Source organism: Chelonia mydas, chromosome 4 (genome assembly GCF_015237465.2).
Source record: "Chelonia mydas isolate rCheMyd1 chromosome 4, rCheMyd1.pri.v2, whole genome shotgun sequence".
NCBI classification, from domain to species: Eukaryota; Metazoa; Chordata; order Testudines; family Cheloniidae; genus Chelonia; species Chelonia mydas.
This window is the reverse complement of record NC_057852.1, coordinates 41,117,619-41,137,706: the sequence shown is the minus strand read 5'-3', so window position 1 is coordinate 41,137,706 and position 20,088 is coordinate 41,117,619. Positions and strand designations below refer to the sequence as shown.

The 20,088-nt window shown below is 44.4% G+C and overlaps 1 protein-coding gene across 2 annotated transcripts in view; it reads left to right on the top strand.

The window, feature by feature from the left end:
• QRFPR (pyroglutamylated RFamide peptide receptor) overlaps positions 1-20,088 on the top strand; it is a 59,133-nt gene that overhangs the window by 24,384 nt on the left and 14,661 nt on the right. For both annotated transcript variants that reach the window (XR_006290412.1, XM_007056818.3), the window contains exons 2-3: positions 18,102-18,260; positions 18,640-18,701. Coding sequence is in view for 1 of the 2 variants with exons in the window: in XM_007056818.3 (XP_007056880.1) it covers positions 18,102-18,260; positions 18,640-18,701 (221 nt within the window). In the remaining variant the exon portion in view is untranslated. The remainder of the gene's footprint in view (positions 1-18,101; positions 18,261-18,639; positions 18,702-20,088) is intronic.

Below are 20,088 nucleotides of genomic sequence, written 5' to 3'. Positions count from 1 at the left end.
GCTATACCACTGGCTGACCAGTTCTAGCTTTTGCTGCGGCAAAGCTGCAGCATAGGAAGAGTCTTTTTGAAGGTGTATACAAAGGATAGTTGTTTCCTTTGCATTCTCTCCCATTCCACAGGTCATCTGCCCTTTGTTCTAGCCTGACTGCCATGCTTTAGCATGTTTGCAGTATTGTTGTAGTGAGGTAATATCTTTTGCTGGACCAACTTCTGTTGGTGAAAGAGGCAAGCTTTCAAGCTCGGACAGAAGTTGGTCCAGTAAAGATATTACCTCACCCACCTTGTCTCTCTCATGCTTTGATATGTTAACTTTGTCCTACCTGGAGTTGTCAGGCTGAGACTGACTATGTTAAGGGCAGCCTACAAAGAAGATTAAAAAAAAAAAAAAAAGTGGCGGGGGGAGGGGTGTCTTAAGCCCTTTTTGTTTCTGTATGGTATGTAAATAAGGCCAGAAAATAATTCTTTATTTTCCTGCTTGCTTCTTGCCTTACAAAAAACAAGGGAAATCTGTTGTTTCTCAGAGAAAGACATCCTTTATACAAAAGGTTAACTAGCTAAATGAAGTTAAAATGATACAAAGAAAAAGTTTAAAGCAATCTAATTAAAAATCTTCCCCGTTTAGTAGCTCTATTTTCACTCTCTTGGGCCTTGTGATGTCACTATTTTACTAGTTCTTCAGTTTTCCAGGGATGTAAAATGTAGATGTAAAAAACAAGCAGATTTTAAAAAACAAACACACACCATTCAGGTTGCCTTTATCTATCATAAGGAGACACAAAACAAACCATCACACAAAAGAAGATACAACCCCTTTTCCCCCTCTCCTCTTTCAGATCACCTTTAACTTCATTCTGTCCTAGACCAAATACAAACTGACAAATTAACATTTATGTCATTGTAACATTGATAGTATAAGTGTATCAGAATTGGATGCAAAAGAACTGCAATGTACACCAAAGCCACAACCATCTCCAGAAAGCTGGCTGAGCTATTCATGCTGTATGAACTCTGTATCCCTGCTGGTATTATGGGTTTCTAAGCGATCACTATTGGAAAAATATCTGTGGTAGATACAGTAATCTGGGAAAAACAAAATATCTGTGCTTCTGCAATAACATTGCAAAATAAGGAGGAACTCAGCAAGTGGTTTTAGTTAAAAAAACAATGAATATGTTGATGTAAATAAGCAAAGTTTTTAATGCATTGGATTTGCATCAATATCTGCCCCAAGAAGTATGCTAAATGGCTGGTATCGTGCTGGGAAACACAAACAGATAAAGCTGTCAGTTGATGAACTCAGAAAAAGACCTGAATGACATTAGTCTTAACTCCCATAAACATCAACATGTAATCATCACATCTGAGGAAAGAAGATACTCTGTGCTGTGCATAAGCATCAGCAACAGCAGGATGCTTTCCTTTAAGATTCTTCTGCTAGCTTTCCATAACCTGAATACAAACACATGAAAAGCACAGCCTGACAAATCTGACACAGCAATACTGTTTTTTTCCTGTCTGTCTTACTTTAATCACACTCAAATTATGACTTTTTTTAAAAAAATGTGATCTACTTATTTACAACTTCATAGGCCTTTTGATAACCCTGAAACTGGAATTCACCAGGGGGACTTAGGTGGTACAGCTCTTTGAAAGGTCTACCTTTTAGGCATCCTACTGTCTAGTGGAATTCACAACCCTGAGTTAGGCCCCCAGGCTCCCTATAGAACAGATGGGGAGAGTTAGTTACTGAGGAACAGGATTCACAAAAGCGAGCATGCTGAGCCGTCTAAATTAGCCTTTTAAAATTAGCCAGTAAGAAATGCTGAGGAGAAGGATGTGGTCTAAGCTGTGCCCCACAAAAGGATTTAGGGCCTAACTCCTGGCAGAATACGGACCCTGGACTTCAGAAAAGCAGACTTTGACTCCCTCAGGGAACTGATGGGCAGGATCCCCTGGGAGAATAACATGAGGGGGAAGGGAGTCCAGGAGAACTGGCTGTATTTTAAAGAATCCTTATTGAGGTTACAGGGACAAACCATCCCGATGTGTAGACAGAATAGTAAATATGGCAGGCGACCAGCTTGGCTTAACAGTGAAATCCTTGCTGATCTTAAACACAAAAAAGAAGCTTACAAGAAGTGGAAGATTGGACAAATGACCAGGGAAGAGTATAAAAATATTGCTCGGGCATGCAGGAGTGAAATCAGGAAGGCCAAATCATACCTGGAGTTGCAGCTAGCAAGAGATGTTAAGAGTAACAAGAAAAGTTTCTTCAGGTATGTTAGCAACAAGAAGAAAGTCAAGGAAAGTGTGGGCCCCTTACTGAATGAGGGAGGCAACCTAGTGACAGAGGATGTGGAAAAAGCTAATGTACTCAATGATTTTTTTGCCTCTGTTTTCACGAACAAGGTCAGCTCCCAGACTACTGCACTGGGCAGCACAGCATGGGGAGGAGGTGACCAGCCCTCTGTGGAGAAAGAAGTGGTTTGGGACTATTTAGAAAATCTGGACGAGCACAAGTCCATGGGGCCAGATGCACGGCATCCGAGAGTGCTAAAGGAGTTGGCAGATGTGATTGCAGAGCCATTGGCCATTATCTTTGAAAACTCATGGCGATCGGGGGAAGTCCCAGATGATTGGAAAAAGGCTAATGTAGTGCCCATCTTTAAAAAAGGGAAGAAGGAAGATCTGGGAAACTACAGGCCAGTCAGCCTCACCTGGAAAAAATCATGGAGCAGGTCCTCAAGGAATCAATTCTGAAGCACTCAGAGGAGAAGAAAGTGATCAGGAACAGTCAGCATGGATTCACCAAGCGCAAGTCATGCCTGACTAATCTTATTGCCTTCTATGACGAGATAACTGGCTCTGTGGATGAGGGGAAAGCAGTGGACGTGTTGTTCCTTGGCTTTAGCAAAGCTTTTAACACTGTCTCCCACAGTATTCTTGCCAGCAAGTTAAAGAAGTATGGGTTGGATGAATGGACTATAAGGTGGATAGAAAGTTGGCTAGATTGTCGGGCTCAACAGGTAGTGATCAATGGCTCCTTGTCTAGTTGGCAGCCGATATCAAGTGGAGTGCCCCAAGGGTTGGTCCTCGGGCCGGTTTTGTTCAATATCTTCATAAATGATCTGGAGGATGGTGTGGATTGCACCCTCAGCAAGTTTACAGATGACACTAAACTGGGAGGAGAGGTAGATACGCTGGAGGGTAGGGATAGGATACAGAGGGCCCTAGACAAATTAGAGGATTGGGCCAAAAGAAATCTGATGAGGTTCAACAAGGACAAGTGCAGAGTCCTGCACTTAGGACGGAAGACTCCCATGCACCGCTATCGACTAGGGACCGAATGGCTCGGCAGCAGTTCTGCAGAAAAGGACCTAGGGGGTTACAGTGGATGAGAAGCTGGATATGAGTCAACAGTGTGCCCTCGTTGCCAAGAAGGCCAATGGCATTTTGGGATGTATATGTAGGGGCATTGCCAGCAGATCGAGGGACGTGATCGTTCCCCTCTGTTCAACATTGATGAGGCCTCATCTGGAGTTCTGTGTCCAGTTTTGGGCCCCACGCAAGAAGGATGTGGAAAAATTGGAAAGAGTCCAGCGGAGGGCAACAAAAATGATTAGGGGACTGGAACACATGACTTATGAGGAGAGGCTGAGGGAACTGGGATTGTTTAGTCTGCGGAAGAGAAGAATGAGGGGGGATTTGATAGCTGCTTTCAACTACCTGAAAGGGGGTTCCAAAGAGGATGGATCTAGACTGTTCTCAGTGGTAGCTGATGACAGAACAAGGAGTAATGGTCTCAAGTTGCAGTGGGGGAGGTTTAGGTTGGATATTAGGAAAAACTTTTTCACTAGGAGGGTGGTGAAACACTGGAATGCGTTATATAGGGAGGTGGCGGAATCTCCTTCCTTTGAAGTTTTTAAGGTCAGGCTTGACAAAGCCCTGGCTGGGATGATTTAGTTGTAGATTGATCCTGCTTTGAGCAGGGGGTTGGACTAGATGACCTCCCTTCTAACCCTGATATTCTATGATTCTAAGTTAGGAGCCTAAATACCTTTGAGGTGCTGGGCCTAAGTGCAAACTCCCAGTTGGAAGAAGATACCTATCTGCACTCAGGATTCACAGCCATGAACTCTCTCCTGGAGTTATCCATCTAAGCCAAGACTGTCCTTAAAATAATGGAGGTCCTCCTCCTTTTGCCTTTAACCAAAGTTGTTCGAGTACTCACCTAGGAAGCGAGTGAATCAAGGTTGGTTCCCCCTCTCCCCCATGCAAAGCAAGGATTTGACCTTGGGTCTCTCGCTTCTTTGGAGAGTACCTGACCACAGGGTGTAGAATTATTCTCACACTCTCATTGGCCCAATGACTATTTATTTATTGTTAACAAATACACCCTACATGCTATTGTAGTAATCTTTGTGAAAAATATGCACCGGTCAAAAAAATATGCAAAATAACTCACCGGTCAAAAATATCATAGCAAAATGTGTGTAGCAACATTACATATAAAGTTATGAACATAAGCTGAAATTACGACTGAAATGTATTTACCACACAAGTCTGGGGAGGGGGGTAAACTTGTTTCTCAAAGACAAAGGGCAAGATGATGCCTCTAACCAGGTGTCTTCAAAGCTGATTGACAATCATCGGTCAAGTGGCAATTCTTGGGCAAAGGAGGGGGACAGAAACAGATTGACCTGCATTTTAACAAACAACAACATGGAACCGCTTTCACCATGAGACTCCATGTCTCTGTTCTCACACTGGGAAGGAACTTGAGCTAGAGGTAACCCTCAGGAAAATGCATTTCAAAGGGTGATTGGACTATAAAAGAGAGGGGGGGAAACAAACCAGTATTCTCTCTTTCTCTCCCTATCTCCTTCTCTCTCTCTCTCTTTCACCTAAGACAAAGGAACCAGCTTTTGGACCTTGTGTGAGATTTTGATATGAAAATTTGGTCAGCCCTGTTGCTGGGATCATGTGGTAAGGGTCTTACTTGAACCAAGTCTGGTTTCTTAAGTTTTAGCTACTAGAAAGCGTTTAATCTTTAAAAAGAAAAGGAGTACTTGTGGCACCTTAGAGACTAACCAATTTATTTGAGCATAAGCTTTCGTGAGCTACAGCTCACTTCATCGGATGCATTAAGTGGAAAATACAGTGAGGCATCCGATGAAGTGAGCTGTAGCTCACGAAAGCTTATGCTCAAATAAATTGGTTAATCTTTATTTCTCTTGTAGCCATTTCTGACTTTAATGCCTTATACTTGTACTCACTTAAAATCTATCTCTTTAGTAGTTAAATAAACTTGTTTTATTTTTTTAAATCAAAATTAATCCAGTGTTTGTGTTTCAACTGAGCTGTTTGGTAGCTCCATTTCAAGTAGCAAACTGATGGATATTGACCCCTTACAGGGGCAATGGACCTCTCATATCTGATCTGCTCAGGAGAGGGCTGGACAGTGCAGACCACGTTTCTGTGGAAAATTTGGGACTGGGAGTGTGTTGGGGTCACCCTGCAGGTAGTACCCAAGGCTGCTGGAAGCCAGAGTGTGGCTGGTATGTTGCTGACAGGCTGCTGGGGTCAGAGCTGCTGGATCAGGGCTGCAGCTATACTCAGATATTCAGAGTGTGACTTACACGTTGACAGGCTGTTTGTGAGTGGCCCAGCTTGGAGCTACAACAGCAAAGCATTGTGAGGCACCCCAGGTTGTAGGGCAGGCGGTGACACAGCCCCCATTGGTCTGGATTGCACCCTGGAATGTAACATTTATGTATACACAGAGGAAAAGCTTCAACAAGAGACACCCAGCCCAGAATACTCCAGTGGCTAGGACACTCTATTGGGAAGTGTGAGATCCAAGTTCATATCACTGCTTCATATTATTCAGAGGTTTGAATTGAACCTGGGTTTCCCACATCCTTGAACCTGGGTTAAAAGTTATAAGAGGGACGTCTCCAGTTTCTTTGTGTGGGGTTAGTGGATCATGTTTACCAAATTGGGTTCTGACGGCAACATATGTGGTGGAATGCCTTGTTTGTGAATCCTGCTGGGGCTTAGGTCTAGCTTCTGGTTCAAGTACGGTTACTCAGTGTTTAAGCCTTTCTTTTTATTCTGACTGCTGAACTGCAAGCAGAATGAATCTTCTTCTGCATTTGTAATAGCCACTGCCACAAAGAAGTGTTTTGCCAAGTGCACAGCTAGGTGGTCATCAGAACACAGTCAGATTTTGGTTAATTTCTGGTGTGAGGTGATCAAACAGTTCGACTTCAATAAGAGTTACAGGGATGACCACATATACAAAGAAATAGTGAAGAAGCTGGCAGAGTTGGGGATTCATTGGGCTGGTGGCCAGTACAGGGAGTGGATTAAGTTGCTCAAGAGTGGTTACTGGAAAGCCAGGGATGAGAACTGCACCTCTGGGAACCCCCCATCACCCTCTCTATTTTATGAGGAGTTTGATCAGGGGCTGGGTACTGAGCTAAGCACTGAGCCACCAGTGAATCACGACAGCCTGGTCAGCTGGGACAGTAACCTTCTGATCCTAGAATCCAGGATAGCACTGGAGGGGAACCGGGCTGGGAAATGCTGGATCAGGCTGTTGAAATGACACTGGTGCTTATGTGGGTCCCCAAAGAGGCTTTGCAGACGGAGCAGCTGCAGCACATCCTGGGTCCCTATTCGGAGAATCTTTTTCATGACTCCACAGAGGAGTAGCCTGCTATGGAACTGGCAGCAGAAACACAAGAAGCAAAAATAGCCCCTCAGCCTGGTAAGTTTCTGGCTCCATGTTTGTTTTTGTTATATGGGTGGGAGGGATTTCCAGTTTATGACAGGCCCAGTGCAACATTTATTACAAGCCATGGGCAGCAGTGTGTAATCACTAAAGGCAGACTGCATACTAGCACCTTGGTGTACCCTCCCTCTTCCCCCTCCCCCGCTCCTTCCCCCCAGATGTGGAATTCAAATGGAAACTGGGAAGAACAAACAACAGTCAAACAAGCATTTAAAATTAATTTTTTACAAGAAACTCCCACATTCTTACAGGGGAGCTGAAGTGTTAAAAGATGTTATGTTATGTTGCCTTCTCTTTTAGTATGCCATGCTACACAAATTGGCCATGCCACAATGTAATGAGCTGCATGTAAGTGCTGTCTGGGAGGCGGAGGGGAGGTTAAATGTAGTCCATAGCTGATGGAATCAATATCCGAAGTACAGCTGGGGGTTTGAATGTAGTCCAGAAATGTGCCTTTTGGGATAAGGAGAGGGAACGCCTATGTAATTCTTTGAGAATCCATATTATCGTGATGTGTTTGCATGTAGTCACTGGATAGATGCATTCAGAGCAGCCTGCACTGGGATCCTTAGGGAGGCAGTAACTCAAGTGGACACCAATATAGCATCCTGTCAATTTCCCCATGAATTTTGGCCCAATTCCGGGTGCTGATAGCCACGAATAGCTGATAGCCCATAGTAGGAACTCCAGATAGGTACTCACATTTTGGGGAAGTGTGTACTTTCCAGGATCTATAGGTCACCAGCCCCCTCCACTTGTATTTGTGCTGTTCAGTCACCATATGTCTGAAAACCTCTGTGGCATACACAGCTGGCTTGCCAGGGGCAGCTTGCAATAAAATATCCCTTTGCCATTCTGCAATCTCTAGAATTGTGATGCCTTCCAGAATGTGGAATGCCAGAAACATTAGAGAAAGCTAAATTTGTAAGCTGTGCCCCCTCCCCAAAGACAAATCTGATTTGCAATTTTTCAACAAAAAGCAAATTAAAATTTTAACTCACCATTGTTGGTGCACTCTTTTCACGGCAATTAACTCTGTTGTTTCTACGCAGCTTCTGGGAACTGAATATATTGAAGTTCAGTTTTATAAAATATCATTTTTTGGCTTTTGGATTCCAAAAAACACTTGTTCCTGCAGATTGCACTGAATCTGTTTTAAAGTACTTAAACGGTAGTGCACTGGTTGATGTCTGTTTTTAGGTTCTTCAAACTTTGCTGGTCCCTCTCCCACTACTGCTCCTCCCACCACTGCTTTTCTGTCCACCTCAGCAGTAAGGGCCTTGCAGCAGGTACCTGGGATGCAGAACTATCACAGACTGGTCCAAGCAAAAGTGTTTCCCTGATGAACTTATGGTGGACATTCTGGACAGGCTCAGCAAGCAGGTTAATACTAGAGGGAGAGGGATTCACAACAAGTGGAAAGGCACTGACAGGTCTGCAGAGAGAGAGGGCAAAATTGCAGTGCTCAAGGAGAGGCTTGCGACACAGTCTCTGGAGCAGGAATATCAACTGAAGAAGAAGATAGAGTGTAGCAGAAAGACCTGCTCAAGAGGCTGCTCGTGCTTATGGCCACAAGAGTGCTCCCGTACCATGGCCTGGATCCCTTTCACAATAACATGTGCTGCAGATCAGGAACACTCTGGAAATTCCATAGTTGGGTGGCCCGTGCAAATGGGATTTAGCAGCTGGACAGGGTAAATCTACCCTGTGCAGGCCTCCATCCTCGTGCAGACTCCCAGTAAGCCTCCACCCCCATGCAGTGGCACCAAGAGCACTCTCGAGGTAGAAGAAAATGCAAAGAGAAGTGGGGAAGAGGGTCAAGGGACATGCAATGGGAAGGGATTGATCTGTTGGCAATGAGTTCACTGTTTGCCCTATTCAGTGTTTGATGAATGGACTTTGTTTTATTAATGGTTTTGTGTGTGGGTATGCTAATGTTATCTGGCCTGCCTGGAGATAGCTTAATATTTTTTTAAAAATTGTATTCAGAATGTTTATTACCATCCTTGCATCACATCATACAATGTGTATTTCAAATAATAAAGATAAACACATGATAAGGGACAACTGGGAAGTTTTATCCAACATAATTTCTCAATATTTTTCTCTGCCTCAATTCATATTGTAAATCCACAGGTCTTGCCACTCACCTGCCTCCCCAGTTCATAATGAGTCATGTTGTCCATAAGTAGAACGCAAGGCAATCAGCCACGCCACACTTCATAATCAGTCATATCATCCGTAAGCACAATGCATAGCAATCAACCCCTCTCCCACCAGTTCATAGTCATGTCATCTGTAAGCACGATGTGTGGCAATCAACCCCACCCTCCATTTCATTGCATGATGTGACCATATCTCATTTACTGTAAATGTTGTACAAGCACTTTCATAAATATACTATTCTTCTTCCGTTGGCCCATGCAAGTCCATAATGTGGGTGCACAGAGCATCCCTGATTTGTGCTGTCTGGGTGCATCCTACCCAAGCTATGATCAGAGCCCTTTCTAGTTGAGTGTACCAGATTAGCAATCCATTACTGTAACAGGCCTATTTAGGGGCAAATGGCTCACCTTTGGCTTCACAAACATTGCCAAGAGCACAGCAGGCCACAATAATGCAGGCAGAATTGATGACCCTGGAATCCAAATTGGTCTGCAGACAGTGCCAGTGGGATTTCAAGCTGCGAAATGCACGTTCAGCACCTGCTGAGAGTGTAATTAAATCTTCCTTCGTAAGACCCTCTGAGATCAGGATATGGTTTCATGAGCCAACGCAAAAGTGGGTATGTCAGAATAACACTGGGGACAGTAGCTCCATTTATGACAATGTCATTTGATGACAATACTGTCCCAGCCTGTCCATGTATGTAGATTCCCGATCATCGGAAAACACTGGCATCATGAACTTTTCCAGTGCAGCCCACATTGGCATCCATAAATCAGCCTCTGTGGTCCACAGGGGCCTATATAATAATGGAGTGGTACCCTTTGCAGTTTATAAACTCAGATGCTGCTAGAGGAGGGCAGACTATGGGCACATACATCCCATCAGTAGCCCTGGTGCAGTTTAGAAACCCCATTCTCTCAAAAGCAGCAATTACTTCAGGGATATTTTGTTTATGCCAGCCACTTTTGGGTAAATCACATGACAGATTGCCTCAGAAACCTCTGCTAGCCCCTTGCTCACAGTTGACTTTCCAACACCAAACTGGTTAGCTATACACCCATAGCAGTCTGGAGTAGCCAGCTCCAGCTGGTTATAGCAACCCACTTCTTGATGGCCACCTGTGATGGGGTGTACAGCCTGAAGGGGTTAAGGTGGCTAGCTGAGCCAAATAATCACCTAATCTGCACCTGAATGGGGAGTCAGGAAGTAATGAAGGGAAATTAAAGAGGAAGCACAGCTGGACAGGAACAGGCAAGGCCTGTATAAAGTAGAGGGAGACTGCAGAGAAAAAGAAGCTCCGGTCATCATAGGCGCTAGCTTCCTTCGGGCCCTGGGGGTGCTCAACCCCCCCACTCTGCCCCAGGTCCCACCCTCACCTGCCCTTTTACCCCAGATCCCCACCCCCATCTCACCTATTCCCATCCCCGCTCTGCCCCAGGCCCCGCCCCCACCCCTTCTCCCAAGTCCCCATCCTTGTCCTACCTCTTCACACTCAGTTCCACCCCGTCCCCTGAGTGTGCCCTGTCCCCCCTCTTCCCCCGCCCTCCCAGAGCCTCCTGCATGCTGCGAAACAGCTGGGGAGGAGGGGGAGAAGGTGGCTGCCAGTGGGTGCTAAGCACCCACTGTAATGTTATTGACTTGAACTGTGACCGTATAGAACATTGTTGCAACCAAGGTCCTGTAGTGGCACCAAATCTTGTATAAAGGGGGTCAAATGAGGTGTCTAAGACAAGGTTATGGTTTGCTGATTATGATGTCTATATGTGTGTATCATTTTTGTAGTTAAAGTTATGAATATTGGCTCTCTACTGTCTGTATTTCAAACTTATGCTATGCTTCTGGGTGACACCCCAGACAAGTTAGTGTCAGCTCTGCCTAACCTGCTTGATGGCCCATTAAGGACCATTAATTGACCCATTGGGAGAAGGCAGACATGCCTTGGGACTCAGCAAGGTATGCAGGGACATGCCTATGGACAGAACTCTGAGGTTTTTCCAGGCCATGTGATGGTAAGCTTGTCTTTGGAACAAAGAAAGAAAGACCACATGGCAAGAGAATATAAAAAACTGCTGCAGCTCCTCCATCTTGTCTTCAGTTCTGCCTCTTAACTTTGGAGGGACTTTGCTACACTGAAAGCTTTGAACCAAGGACTGAAAGACCCATCCCAGCTGTGGATGTACTCCAGAGACTTGATTTGAACCTGCAGTTTATTCTACCACTGCTGCAAGCCTGAACCAAGAACTTTGCCATTACTGTGTGTAATTGATTCCATTTAACCAGTTCTAGCTCTCATCTGTATCTTTTTCCTTTTATGAATAAACCTTTAGATTGTAGATTCTAAAGGACTGACAACAGTGTGATTTGTGGGTAAGATCTGATTTATATATTGACCTGGGTCTGGGGCTTGATCCTTTGGGATCGAGAGAAACTTTTTTCTTTTCCTGGGGTATTGGTTTTCATAACCATCTGTCCCCATAATGAGTGGCACTGGTGGTGATACTGGGAAACTGGAGTGTCTAAGGGAATTGCTTGTGTGACTTGTGGTTAGCCAGTGGGGTAAAACCAAAGTCCTCTGTGTCTGGCTGGTTTGGTTTTCCTTAGAGGTGGAAAAACCCCAGCCTTGGGCTGTAACTGCCCTGCTTGAAGCAGTTTGTCCTGAATTGGCACTCTCCATTGGGTCCTGCCAGAACCAGCCTCGTTACACCCCCACATTTCCCTCCCCCCTCCCTGGTACTCCAGCCCTGGAGCACCGTGGAGTCGGTGCCTGTGCCTGTCACTGCCAGGGAGAGAAGGCAAGGTAGGAAGTAGCCCAGGGATACAGCAATAAGGGAGAGGACATGCCTGAAGTCAGTCAGGGAATGATTTAACTTCCATCAAAGAGAGCCAGGCAAAGGTCCTGCTCTGCTGTGCTCTGGAGAAGCTGCTCTGCTGCCAGCCAGAAGAAGATTCCCACCTGATATCAAGGCAGGTGTATAGACAGTAAAGGGACACCTTAGGGACTCTCTGAGAGAAAGAGGAAGCATTCTTCTTCTCCTTTCTCTGTTCAGGGAAATGATAGAACCAGGAGGCATGAATAGCCTAGAAACTGCGTGCTTAGTTACACCAGAGGAATGTGCTTCTTGCCAGAGACAGAGGGCCAGCCATGTTCTTCAGCCCTCTAAGTCTGCTTGTATAGCACAAAGTGAACTTAAACGAGCTGGAAAAACTCCCTGATGAAGCCCCCTATGTAGGAGGGCTGGTATAAAGCTGGTGGAGGTGGCTCTGTTGCCACCTCTGCCAGCTCCCCCACCTGCTGCTTTCTCTGCTGGAGCTGTGCCCCCCGGCATGAGATGTGTCAAGTGAGGGGAGGCAAGGGAGAGAAGGAAGTGATTCTCTGCATGTGGAAGGTCTTTTGCCAGCTGTGTCACTTAAAGCTGCCCCCCTGCAGGTTGGGCAGAGCAGAATCAGGGAGTGGTAATCAGGGTGTGGTGATCAGGTCTCTGTCAGTTCCCCGTTTCCACTGGGGTGGAGAGTTAACTGCTTATTTTGGGCCCTTTGGCTAAAGTGGGCCTGCATTTGGCAACTGTTCCCCTTGAACTAAGCTGAGGAAAGCTCTCACATTACCTTGCTGTAAACTGGCCAAAGGAGAGAAGCTCCATGATTAAATACAATGTTTTATCTCCCTCTGTTGTGTTTCCTCTTCTCTGCTAGTGGTTGGCACTACAGCCTCAGGCCAACCTTGTAGTGATGGGCTCTGTAAAGAGTGTTGGATGTATTTCCATAAAAGGACTCAAACTACCATGAGACAGACAAGCTGAGTGGGCAGGAGGCATAAATTATAAAAGATTGCTGAGGCAAAAGAGAACATCAATGTCTTATTGGCAAATATGTGATTTTCTTTTTTTCAAAAGAGAGCTGGATGGCAGCCAGCTGAGAAAAGAACTTCAGTCTTGTTAGATGGTCTTTTAATGTTCTCTACGGTTTTTTTTAATTCATTTTGTAAATCGATTTGTTTATATGAGAATGTGTGACAAAACTATATTGAATTGCTGCTCCCCTGGAGAAAAGATAGATTCTCTAGGTAGGTGTCTGTCTCGTACTCTAGGACCTATGGACCAAAGATAGCCTTTCATGTGTGGACCCCACTGATGTTATTGGCTCACTCCATGGTGGAACTTGGTCCCATATGTGAGTGCGTGCTCTCTGCTTGGCCACTGATGTCAGTTGAAAAACTGGGTTTTGGATCAAGCCCTTCCATTCTAAGCATTTTGTATTTCCAAAAGATGTTGCCTCATAGTGCAGAGTGCTCCTGTACAAATTAAAGATTATTCACTTACTAAAAAGTCACTGAAATGTGCTACCGTATCTCCCAAATGGCACACAAGAGCACTCAATAATTTCAAAAGTAGACAAGTATGGTGCCTTTTATACAGGGTCATCATTTAAAAATTCAATAAGTAACAGTAAGGAGACCAGACCTAATGCAATACAATAACATTAATACAAAAGAAATGTTGGTATTGGGAGAGCCCTTGGCCAAGGTGACCACATGGACTGCAGGGAGATTGGAATAGTTCAATTTTTAAAGAACTTTTTATGGTAGCTCCTAGAAACTTGCCAAAAATGCATCTCCTAACTTTTTTCTTATAACAAGAGTGAGAACGGCTTTTGTTACATTTTCAACCACTCAGGTAATCAGAATGCATGCCATGTGATTCCAATCATCTGTTGCCATTCCAATCAACTTGGTATTCAAATTAAATTCAGAAGAGGGCTTAAACCTTTTGTTTCAAGTTTCTGTAGGAAAGTGGAGATGCCTTATTTAGCTCACGAGAAGTATCAGTCTAGAGATGTTATGTTTTCCTTGACCGCCATTTTCTCTCCAGTTTCTTTTTAAGTCTTGTTTTTAACACAATTATTTGGCTCATGGACTGTTAGTTGGGTAATTTCATGCAGATGGCCCCAAAGAGACAAGGACTCCATTATCTGTAAGTGTCAGGTGACCAAGACAAGGGCAGAGAAGGCGCCAGGTCTAGGGGTCAGAGCAGACACCAGGAACCAAGGCCTAGGGTCAGAGCCAGAGTCAGTAGTTGGAAGCTGGAGCCAAGAGTCAAGCTAATACCAAAGCCAAACCAGGGTCAAGACAGAGGACAGGAACTGGGTACCAGAGCCATGGGTCAATTCAGAGTCTGCAGTCAGAAGCCAGAGCCAAGGGACAAACTGGAAGTAAGGAACTGGAGCAAGCAGGGTAGCAGGCAAGGAGGGACTCAAGGCAAGGGCAGGACAGAGGGAAGGTTGGATGCAAGGCAGGAGCAGCAGGAACCAGGTAACACAGGAGCAGGTGCAGTGGTCAGCTTGAGCATTGAGCCCCTCCAGCTAATCAGGTGGCATGCCTAATCAGGCAGCTGACTGAGGCCTGCTGTATGATGAAACTGGCCTGGAGACTAGCTCTGCTGCAGGCCCAGATTCCTGACCCTAAGGAGAGGTGAAGGGTCAAGAATTTCTGGAGCCTCATTCCCTACTCCAGGTCTCAGTTAAAGGGGCATGGACAGAGGTGCCCTCTCCTAGTAAGGCATGTTGGAAACTGCTGTAGGTAGGCAAAAACCAAAAGAGATGGGAGTTGGAGGGGGTGTGGATGACAATTATCTAAATTATTTTTCCCACTCTTGGCCAGGTTGGACTGGTTGTCAAATAAACATGAAACTTCCAGTAGAGTATTTACAGTATCACTAAAAATCATAGACTCACTACTCATATTACACTTTCCCTTTATTACCTTAAAAAAGCATAGTACATTGATATCTCTAGAAATCTTGAGTATTATAATGTTTGTTCAAGTGGACTTATTAAAAACTGCATGATTTAAACGGTAACATTATATGCCTTAAGTCTGTTTTATAGACTATGAGGAGCAACATATGACAGTGTTTTGTTTTTTGCTACAAGTGAAATAGAACAATTTGGGCTTTTCTGTTGTGAATTATTAACATACTAGTTTTCACTCCATTGGCTTCAATGGAATTAATTTTTGCTTTATCCATGTATATCCCCTCCTCGCCCTCTTTGGTAGTCTGATCCAAAGCCCATTGAAGTCAATGAAAACATTCCCTTTGATTCACTGGGATTTGAATCAGGCCCTACATCATTTTGCCTTTAGCTTTCTGACACTAAGATGCTGATTTTTCAAAGACAACCCAGGTTTATGTGGTATAATTTTTACCTGCTTATTTTTTCACTTAGCAACGGTGTTAGGGGTTATTTTTTATTACTTTACTGAGGAGGTAAATATACCAACTTTGCAGAGCAAATATAATGCAACTACAGGAGCGCATGTTATCTCCCATGCTGCACTGGACATAAAGAGGTATTGTTTAGTGAGCTATTGGATCAATCTCGTTAAGGATTTTCGGTAGACATTCAAGAAAGTGTAGGAAGAAGTGGTTGATATTTTATTATGAGTCATGGTTGTCATCAGGTTGTCCTTATGTTTCACAGGGGCCTTATCCTGCTGTTTGTAGCCATTCAGTAAAATATCTAGTAGTACAAATCCTTCCCTGCCCAGCAGAACAATGGATAGATGCAACCCAGTGGATCTTCTTCCACATGTGGTTCCTGCTGGCCAGGCTAAGACTGCATGTGGATATCTGGGTATTGTACTGTGAGGTACATTTTGCTACTCCTCTGAGCTGTCCCTGATGTACTTGCCATCTGCCTACAGTGGGAATTAGGTGCTTTAATAACCTTTGAGGATTATTTGGGCCATATACCCTAACTGTTGACCAACATGCCTTTGGAGCTTACTCCCACAACACTTTACTCAAAGGAATTTGTGCCAGTTGAAATTAATGAGCAGTAGCAAGCCCATGGTGTACAGGCTGGTGCTTAAACTGGGCTTCCATCCTTCCTCATTCCTATGTGCTGTGATGGCAGCATATCCTGCTGGTCACATTCAGGTAAGTTTCCCCATACCTGTTCCCATCACCACTTTGTACAGCAGAGGGCAGGATTGAGCCTTGGTTTGATTTCTTGGGTTCCCCCCCTTGTTTTCTGCATTTCATTGTTTGTGTAATGTGTGCCTAAACACTTTTTAAACTTAATTTTCAAACAAATCGACTATATAGGGAAAGAAATAATGTTCTCAGTTTCACCCATACAACTTTTTGGCTTTATTGGGACTGCCTCTGGGTTAGGGTTGCAAACTTTCTAATTGCACAAAACTGAACACCCTAGCCGCTCCCCTTTACTGAGGCCCTGCCCCCTATTCCATCCCTTCCCCAAGGCCCTGCCCCCAGCTCACTACATTCTCCCTCCCTCACTGGCTTGCTCTCCCCCACCCGCACTCTTTCACTGGGCTTGGGCAGGGCAGGGCAGGGCTGGGGTGTGGGAGGGGTGAGGGTTCCGGCTGGGGGTGTGGGCTCTGGCCTGGGGCTGGGTGGTTTGGGATGCAGGAGAAGGCTCCAGGCGGGAGGGTGGGAGCGGGGGTTGGGATGCAGCAGGGAGTGAGGGCTCTGGGGTGGGGCCAGGGATGAGGTGTTCAGGGTGTGGGAGGGGACTCTGGGCTGGTGCAGGGGGGTGAGGGCTCTGGGGTGGGGCTGGGGATGAGGGCTTTGGGGTGCAGGAAGGGACTCTGGGTTGAGGGGGGGCTCAGGGCTGGGGCAGCGGGTTGGGGTGCGGGCTTACCTCGGTCAGCTCCCGGTCAGCGGTGCAGCGGGGCTAAGGCAGGCTGCCTACCAGTCCTGGCACTGTGCTGTGCCCTGGAAGCGACCAGCTGGTCCAGCACTAGTAGGTGGCGGTGGAGGGCAGGAGGCTCCGTGTGCTGCTCTTGCCCACAGGCACTGGCCCCCTCCACCTCCCATTGGCTGGGAACCACCCAATGGAGAGCAGAGTTGGTGCTTGGGGCCCCCGCTCCTAGGAGCTGGACATGCTGGCTGCTTCGGGGGCGCAGCGCATTGCCAGGACACATAGGGACTAGCCTGCCTTAGCACCGTTGACTAGACCTTTAATGGCGTGGTCGGCGGTGCTGACCGGAGCCGCCAGGGTCCCTTTTCCACCGGTGTTCCCGTCGAAAACCGGACACCTGCTCACTCTACTCTGGGTACAGTTCGCAAAAAATCTTTATTAATAATCTAGTAAAGAAAATAGGGCAATTATTGATTAAATTCACACATTATTCTAAACATGGAAGAATCTAAAATGACATCAGGATTAGAAATATTGGACAGAAAATGACAAGATTCAGTTTGGAAACAGGTTAATATAAGAGAATACATTTGGGAAAGAATAATCCAAACTACACCTATTATCTTGGGAGATACTTAAAAATCAATACTTGAGAATGACTAAATAATACTAGGCTGCAAATTAAATATACATTTGCGATGAGTTAGAGCAGCAATAAAAAAACAAAGTACGATTGTTTGGGACCAACTCTGCAGAAGCATAATGTCTTGTGGCAGGAATCTCCATGTGAACGTTTTGGAATTGGAATATTGCTGACAGTCTTGCTAACAAAATATCTTGACAAATAGGAATAAGGTTAGAAAAGTGCAAAATAGTTAAGGTGTTGATTTATGAGAGAACTTTTAAAAGAGTGAAAAGTGCACAGATTGGATAAATGGTGCCTAAGAGGAGCACCTAAGGCTATGAATATTTTGGAGGATATAAACACTTAGGAGGGAAGAGAATAACTGGGGATATAACTAGAAGTAATGAGATGATCAAGAAAAGGAAAAATTCAGATGAATACCAGGAAAAACTACCTGATAGATAGATGAGACTGCAAAACAACCTCCCAAGGGAAATGATTATATCATGTAACATGGGGCATTTAAAAGTAGACTGAACAAAACCCTAATAAAATAGTAGGGAAGAGTCTTAAATTGTTATGGAGCTGGGCAAGATGACATAAGAGGTCTTTTTCATCTTTAAATTGTACGAAAGGGGAGAATCTTGAATAGTTCTAAATACAGTATTATAGAAATACAAGGGGCCACATGTGACAAGCTTGAAAGGAGCTTCCTAGAAGTCTAGGTATTGAAATAAATGTATCCGAGGAAGACAGGTTAGTTTGTTCTTGATATCACTTTATTGACGCCCTGAGCTTATTATTTTAACTAACCTCAATGATTACATACTTTACTTTTTAATCATTACAGGTGCATTTGCTTGCAAGATGGTACCATTTGTTCAATCTGCTGCTATTGTTGCGGAGATTCTCACGATGACCTTCATTGCTGTGGAAAGGCATCAGGGAATTGTGCATCCGTTAAAAATGAAATGGCAGTACACCAACAGAAGAGCTTTCACGATGCTGGGTAAGATCATAGGCAACTCCAGTATTCATACAACACACATCATTGGCAGGTTGAATGATTCTGTTGTGTGTAACTGGTGTGGGAGGTTTGCATAGTAGAGAAGGTATTGATCTGTGCAATGGTACAGAGTTACAGCTGAGTCTAGCCATATTACATGAAGCAGCTCAGAAATACTGTCCATGCAAGACTGGGACAATCCCTTGCCTTTCTACTTCACCTCTATCCCCTTTTTTAAAATTAACACCATCCACAACTTTCTCAATCTGCTTGCCTCAAAAGCCTGATTTTGTTTTTTCACAAACTAACAGGCTAATGTAAATCAAAGTTAAGTTCCCTGTTCTGCTGAGCATTAAAAAGATGTTTGTTTGTTTGTTTTCAGGAATAGTCTGGTTGCTGGCAGTTATTGTTGGGTCACCTATGTGGCATGTACAGCGACTGGAGGTATGGTATGATATATAATGTAATCACCACTCTCAGAGGGAGCCCTTGTTTCAGACTTCGCTCTTGCAGGGTCTCAGCAACAAGGCTGAATAAACTCCAAATATTTATGAGAGGTGATAAAGCAGAATGTGGTCACAAGCTACTGTAAAAGTTGAGTCAGTGTTTCTTACATAGAGTAATTGATTTTGTAATCTGACTTTCTGGGCCCGCATTGTAAAAAGAGAAAATGGAGACACACTTTTAATATTGTCACTGGCAAAGGATTGTGTGCAATTTTGGAAAGCCTTTACTTCAGGGTGTGGGCTGAATTTGGCACCTGGGGCATTTGGATTGCCTCCCTGTAACCTTGTGATGGCTTTCCATACTATAGTGCCTACTTGTAGTTGTGCTTCTCTCCCTATCTTGAAGATGAAGAGTGGCATCTGTGCCTTGCACTGCACCTTCCCATTGCTTTTTATCAGCAATGACACACAATAGCTTGGGACTTTGAAAATGAATATCGTTATGTGACATGGCATGTTCCTATAAATATTTCTCCACAGCTATTACATTTTAAGCAACAGTTACTCCATTCAAAACCTTCATTAACTGTTAGAAGCAGCTATTCGGGAGTCTGGATTTTTAAAAAATCCTTTAAAAAGTGTAACTTGGCATATTGGTGTTGGAGAAAGGGTCACAGTAGTCTATACAGCTGAGCTATGTACTCTTGGTTACAAGCTGTGTGTGTGTGGACAGTTATTTTTTCGGAAATCCTTGTTTGTTGGCTGACAAGACAAATTTGTTCTGAAAACTGATTTAAGTTTGAGAAGTTTTCAGTCAGCCTCCATAATTACAACTGTACAACTGTGTACAGATACCTGCATTTATGCATGCAAACCAAAGCCCTGACCCTGCAGTCTGATCCACCTGGGCAGATGCCCTGCACCAGTGCAGGGTCAGGCTGACTTCAGTAGGATTCTGTGTGCGTGGCAGGGGGAGCGGGCTGCTTATGTGGATTTAGTTGCAGGATCAGGGCCCAGATCACATGGTTAGATATGCAGCTGTACCTTTTGTTCACATGAAAATGGATGTGCCGACCAAATTGGCATTTAAATTATATATATATTAAAAAATGCCAGGGTTAAACAATGTTTTTAGATATGTTTGGCTTTTTTTAGCCTTCCAAGAAGCTTTTGATAAATTACCTCAAATGAGGTTATTTATCAAAAGTCTCTTGGAAGGCTAAATAAATTGGCTGCACTGTTTCTCTTTCATCCATTATTTAGTTCTGTGTTTTATATTTGTCATTAACTTATTGATTTGTATTAACTATTAATATTACTACTACTTATTAATGTTACTTTAGCCACTTTAAAAGTGTGATAGGTGCTATTGAAAAACAGTCCTT